General features: G+C 70.2%; 2 protein-coding genes across 2 annotated transcripts; one reads left to right on the top strand and one right to left on the bottom strand.

Annotated features, from left to right (window-relative positions):
* Positions 1-1196: 1196 nt before the first annotated feature.
* On the bottom strand, positions 1197-2571 carry GDPGP1 (GDP-D-glucose phosphorylase 1). The gene has a single exon (XM_065641354.1). The coding sequence runs from the start codon at positions 2460-2462 to the stop codon at positions 1383-1385; it is 1080 nt and encodes a 359-aa protein (XP_065497426.1). The 5' UTR covers positions 2463-2571; the 3' UTR covers positions 1197-1382.
* A 55-nt stretch (positions 2572-2626) lies between these two features.
* On the top strand, positions 2627-5732 carry CIB1 (calcium and integrin binding 1). Its single transcript, XM_065641703.1, has 7 exons — positions 2627-2714; positions 2845-2879; positions 3586-3688; positions 4039-4192; positions 4479-4597; positions 4669-4757; positions 5025-5732. The coding sequence occupies exons 1-7, from the start codon at positions 2664-2666 to the stop codon at positions 5044-5046; spliced, it is 573 nt and encodes a 190-aa protein (XP_065497775.1). The 5' UTR covers positions 2627-2663; the 3' UTR covers positions 5047-5732.
* Positions 5733-6000: the final 268 nt, after the last annotated feature.

Here is a 6000-nt window from a genome sequence, read left to right as displayed (position 1 = left end):
CCCGTCAGCAAAGCGCCCGAGCACGGCCCCGGTGAGACCCGCGGCGCCTGTCCCTGGGGCACAGCCTGTGTTCCTCACACAGTTGGTCAGGCTGTGACCTCCAACAACACAAATGTGGTTGCACTGCTGGAATAGTCGTTACCAAACTGGCTAATGACACCCACGGAATGATCTGAGTCTGCTCTTTTAAGATACAGCCTGTGGCAGCAAAGAGGAGCAAGCCAGGAGGGGGGACCAGCTCGGTGGAGAGGTTCTAGGTACCGATCCTGCCTGTTCCAGCACCAGGTTAAAGCAGCTGAGAGCTCTCAGATCATTTCCCCAAGCACGGGCACCAGTCTGGCACTGGAACTGCCCCTGACCAGAGGCTCCTCACCAGTTTCAGCAGATGTGGCAGATGCAGATGGGGCGGGGGCTGGTGCTGCCGTGGCACATTTTGTGTCTCATTAAACTGGAGGCACCTCAGCCAAAAGTGTGACAAGTTCCACACTGTTCACAGGGGCCCAAGTCGCTTCCAACCAACAAACCCGCAAACCGCAAGTGCCGCGCGGTGAGTGGTGGTACCAGCACCAGCTGGTCGGTGCGCTGACCCGCAGGGACCCGCAGCTCCCGGGACTCACCGCTCTCGTACTTGCAGGCAGTCAGGTTGATGGAGGGAACACTGCAACGGAAAGAGACCACAGAAGAGCCGCTCAGCGCGGAACCGCGGCCCGTGCCAGGTGCTGGCGAAGGGACAACCGCGTCCCCGCACACGCTGCGCGGAGCTCACGGCAGAGCCGCTGGGCTCAGCCGGGGGACACGGCCAAGCGGGCCCTGGCCACGGGTCCTCCCGTGGGGGCGGCAACACTGGGATCACTGGGACAACTCAGGGCAAAGACCGTTTATTTTCTGCTCCAGAACATCCCTGCGCTGCCTCCCGGGGCTGAGGGCAGCGGCCGAGCATCGCCCCGCGGCCGCGCCCGCCGTGTCCCGGGAGCGAGCACGGCTCGGGGCGGTGTCCCCCGCCGCCGGCAGACAGACAGACCCCCCCGGAACACGGGCACAACGGCCGCCCCCGCACTCGCCTGCGCTTCCTCCGCCTCTTCCGCGGCTCGGGGGGGTCGCTCGGAGTCACGGGCTGGCCCGGGGGCTGCGCGGCGGCCTGCTCCCCGCCCGGGGGCACTCCCGGGGCCGCGCCCCCCCCGCCGCCGCCGCCCGCCTCCATCGCGGCCGCTCCCGGGGCCGCCCCGTTCCCATGGCGACCGGCCGCCCCGAACACGCGAGGGGGCGGGGCCGCAGCCGGCCCGCTCCGTCCTCACGGCGGCCACAGAGATCCCGGCGGTGCCAACCGGAGCGGCGCCGGTGCAGAGGCGATCCCGCCGGTTCGCTGCGGGGGGCGGCCCCGCTCAGCCCGCCAGCAGCCGCGCCAGGTCCTCGCCGAGGCGCAGCAGCTGCGGCTCCGGCAGGAGGTGCTCGCGGATGGCGCGCACGGCGCCGGTCTCGGTGAGGTCCCGGAAGGCCGGCTCCGCCGCCACCGGCAGGTACCCCGCCAGCTCGCACAGCGCCACGTTGAAGGCGGCACCGTTCTTGGCGCCGAAGCTGGGCTGGCGCGCCCACAGCAGCACCCGCAGCCCCCGGCCGGCCCCCGCCGGCCCCTCGGGCGGGTCGCCCCGCGTGGCCAGCACGTTGTAGGCCAGCCCGGTGTCCGTCAGGTGCGCGGCCGCCCGGCACACGTCCCGGGCCAGCGGCCCCAGCTCGGCGGGGCCGGCGGCGTAGAAGAGGAAGGCGGGCGCGGGGCCGGCCCGCAGCACACCGAGCCGCGGGCAGAGCGGCTGCGCCGGCGCCGCCTCCACCGGCAGCGGGCGCGGCAGGTAGAGCCCGTGCAGGTGCAGGTGGTTGACCGAGGCGCAGCCGCCCAGCCCGTTGAAGCCCACGCAGAAGCCGGGGTGGGCGCTGAGCAGCGCGGCCTCCAGGCCCCCGCGCAGCGCCGGGGCCGTCAGCGCCTGCGGCAGCCGCCGCGCCGGGGCCGGCAGCAGCAGGACGTGGCCGCGCTGCAGCGGGCTGGCGTTGATCGCCACCAGCAGCGGCTCGGGGGCCGCAGGGCCGGGCGCGTCCCCCGCCCTGCGCAGCCGGAGCAGCAGCTCTCCGGGGCGCAGGCGGGTGAAGTTGAAGGCCGCGGGGTCGAAGGGCTGCCGGAGGCTGCGGACCGGCTGCGGCGGGCGGCGCTCGGTGCCGCGCTGCACGTTGAGCTGGGCCACCAGCCGCATGGCGCCGGGCAGGACGCGGGTGGGCAGCGGCCCCAGCCGGTACCGGAACAGGCCGCGCTCCATCCGGTCGTCCCAGCCCTCCAGCAGCGCCCGGTCGAAGCGGGAGGGCGCGGAGCCCGGCTCGGCCCCCCAGCCGGCTCCCTGCAGGACGAAGTCCTCCTCCCCGTACACGAACTCCTCGGGACTCGGCTCGTCCGGCTCCTCGCTCGCCGCCGCCATGCCGGATGCCGGCCGGCTCTTGTCGGGACGGGACGGCCCGCAGCCCCGCCCGCGCGGATCCCCGTGCCCGCCGCGCGCGCGGCTGCGTGGCGCAGGTGGGCGGGGCGTTCGCGGGGCGGGGCGGGGCGTTCGCGGGGCGGGGCGGGGCGTTGCCGTGGCAGCGCCAGAGTGACGTGCGAGGCGGAAGCGGCGCGGGCCGCCATGGGGGGCTCGGCCAGCCTGCTGCCGCGCGAGGCGCTGAGCGAGTTCCAGGTGCGGGGGCACCGGCACCGGCACCGGGGGGTCACGGCGTTACCCCGGGGCAAAGGTGCCCGGAGGCCAAGGGTCCCGGAGCTGGGGCGCCCCGGTGCCCGCCCGGCGCTGACCCGCGCTCTCCCCGCAGGAGCTGACGTTCCTGAGCAAGCAGGAGATCCTGCTGTGAGTACGGCCGGGGGGGCTGCCCGGGCCCCCCGGGACCCCCCAGCTGCCCCTCGGTCCCCACTGGGGTTCATCTCTGCCGGGGGGAGCCGGCCCGGCTGCGGGAAAGAGCCGCTCGGTGTCGATCCCCGGCTGGGCCGTCACCGGCCGGCGAAGCTTCAGCGGGCACGGAGCTGCGGGTGCCGCCGGTGGCGCGGGGGGCGGGCCGGGCCGGTGCTGCCTGCGGGCCGGTGCTGCCTGCGGGGCCGGTGCTGCCTGCGGGCCGGTGCTGCCTGCGGGGCCGGTGCTGCCTGCGGGGCCGGTGCTGCCTGCGGGGCCGGTGCTGCCTGCGGGCCGGGCCGGTGCTGCCTGCGGGCCGGGCCGGTGCTGCCTGCGGGGCCGGCGCTGCCTGCCGGGCCGGTGCTGCCTGCGGGCCGGTGCTGCCTGCGGGCCGGTGCTGCCTGCGGGCCGGGCCGGCGCTGCCTGCGGGGCCGGTGCTGCCTGCGGGCCGGGCCGGCGCTGCCTGCGGGGCCGGCCGGGCGGCAGCTCCTTCCCCCTGCGGTCCCGGCCCGGGCAGCAGGGCTCACTCCTCTCCCCACCGCGGCCGCTGGTGTCCCGGGACCCCCCGGTCCGGTTCTGCGCAGCTGGCAGGAGCTGTGGGGAATGGGCCGCCCGCTCTGCGCAGCCTCTCACGCTACAGAGCATCTCTTGTTCTTGCCTCTTCAAGTGCCTACAAGAGGTTCAGTGCGCTGCTGCCAAAGGAGGAGAGGGTGGCCGTCTGCTCCGCGCGTGTTCCCAAGAGCCAGATCCTGACACTGCCCGAGCTGCGGGTATGGTGCCAGGCAGGCAGGACTCGCTGCTGCTCACCTGGGTCCGGGCGTGTTCGGGCAGCGCCCTGTTTACCTGCCCCGGTGCTCTGCCCTTAACGTGACATTCACTTACTGCACAGCGGCTGTGCCAACACACAGCTTCCGCCTTCCCGCTGTGCCATGGAGGATCCCGGAGGTCCCTGCTGCGCGGGGAGGCACAGGGCAGGCGCGGTCCCGCCGTGTGTGCCACACCGGGGGCACCGGGGCAGCTGTTTGAGGGCGCGGGGTTGGCACTGGCCTGCGGCCAGTGTCTGCTGCCATGGAACCGCCCGGCACTGCCAGCCCTGCCCCGAGCTGCTCTGTGTCGGCAGGCAAACCCCTTCCAGCACCGCATCTGCCACGTGTTCTCCACCTCAGAGGATGGGGATGACAGCATGTCCTTTGAAGACTTCCTTGATATGCTGAGCGTCTTCAGTGACTCTGCCACCTCGGACATCAAATCCCACTACGCCTTCCGCATCTTTGGTAAGCCTGGGGGCAGATACCATGTCCTGGGGTCCCTGCACCTTGGGGCAGGGACAGATCCTTGTTTGTGAGGGCTGTTAGTGTACTTGGGGCACCCACGGGGACAGTGGCTTTAGAAATTCTCTGCGGGAACTGCAGGTTTGGCGTCACAACATGCACCAAGGGGTGTGGTGTGGAGCCTGCTGTGTCCTCAGGCCTCCCAGGCCCTTGCTAAGCGTGAGTGGGTGCTCGTGACTCTCTGGGGTTGCTGTGGCCCTGCTGAAATGTAACTTTCCTCTCCCCAAAGACTTTGATGACGATGGGACTCTGGACAGAAAAGACCTGGAGAAACTGGTGAACTGTTTGACTGGGCAAGGCGAGGAGTCCCGGCTGAGCAACGCGGAGATGGAGCAGCTCATCCGAAACGTGAGCAGCCTCAGGCTGGACACGGGCCGCTGCTCGGTCTTGGCCGGAGCTCACCTTTCCCTCCCCGCCAGATCCTGGAGGAGTCCGACATCGACAAGGACGGCACCATCAACCTCTCCGAGTTCCAGCACGTCATCTCCCGCTCCCCGGACTTCGCCAGGTACCGTGGTCTGCGGCAGCACAGCCTGTCCCAGGGCCTGGCGGGAGGTTCAGCTGCCCCGGTCGCTGCGTTGGGGCAGAGCTTGCGGTGCCTGTAATGCGAGGTGACCTGTGTGAGGTCTCCCACAAAAGCAGAGGGAACCGCAGCCCCTGCCTGCTCTGCGGAGCCTTGCCCGCACAGGGTGATCGTCCTCACAGTGCTGGGTGCTCGCAAAACACTTGCGTGCAACCCAATGAGGAGGTGCAGAACCTGCAGTGTCTCTTGCAGCTCCTTCAAGATTGTCCTGTGAGAGCCCTGCAGCTCTGTGGCACAACCACTTCTCTGGCTGCCACAGCTCTTCGTGCTCCCAGAACGTTTCCTCTTCTCACGAGCAGAGCAGCGGTGGCCGCGCTCCTCACCGTCCGCAGCGCCTTGGGCAGGACACGCTCCTGCTGCCCTGAGAGCGGGGCCTTGGGAAGCTGCTGTGCCTGCAGCTGCTCTGCTCTGCCAGGAGCGGATTTTATCTCCCTATGCAAACCAGGGGCAGCTCTGTGGGCGGGGGAAGCACATGGAGCTGCTCCTGGCCCCTCTCTGCCCGCACTACCAATTCGTGCCTTCCACGAGCAGGCAGGGAGCTGCTGCCCAGCCAAGCCCCTGCCTGGCTCCTGCAGCTTCCTGGGGCCCTCCCTGCTGCAATGTGGATCCTTTGAGCAATAACCCAAACGTGGATCCGTTTCTCTGAGCAATAACCCAAACGTGGATCTTTTCTCTGTGCAATAACCCCGTGGCACTGCAGCTGTGCCATCCCGGCAGCAGCGCTGTCCCTCAGGACACAGGACACCATCCTGCCCTGGCCGGTGAGGCGCAGCGTCACTCAGGCCCTGCTCTCCTTCTCTCTGTCCCCTCGCTGGCTTGGGCTCAGCGGCAGCTCTGTTCCAGCCCCTTCCTCCCCCTTCTCCTGCAAGGACACAAATAAAGGGCTCTGGTTTCACCCTCGCTCTGTGCTGCCTTTGTCTGGCTGTGGGGACGCAGAGGGGGCTCCAGCTGCACGGTGGGACCAGTGCCACGAGGGTGCTGGGGACACAGCCCCCTGCCAGTCCCCTCTGCCTGCGTGCCAGCGGCTGCAGGGACAGGTCCCATGTCCTGCGTGGTGACAGCCCTTTCCGTGGGCCACCTCCCTCGGCTCAAACCAAGGACCGTTCCCAGCGGGCGCCACACAAAGAGCTCAGCCCTGGAGCGAGAGGCACAAAGGGAAATCCAGGGC

The sequence above is a fragment of the Caloenas nicobarica genome, chromosome 10 (assembly GCF_036013445.1).
Source record: "Caloenas nicobarica isolate bCalNic1 chromosome 10, bCalNic1.hap1, whole genome shotgun sequence".
Taxonomy (NCBI): domain Eukaryota; kingdom Metazoa; phylum Chordata; class Aves; order Columbiformes; family Columbidae; genus Caloenas; species Caloenas nicobarica.
The sequence above is the reverse complement of the archived record's forward strand: the minus strand, read 5'-3'. Positions and strand labels throughout refer to the sequence as shown.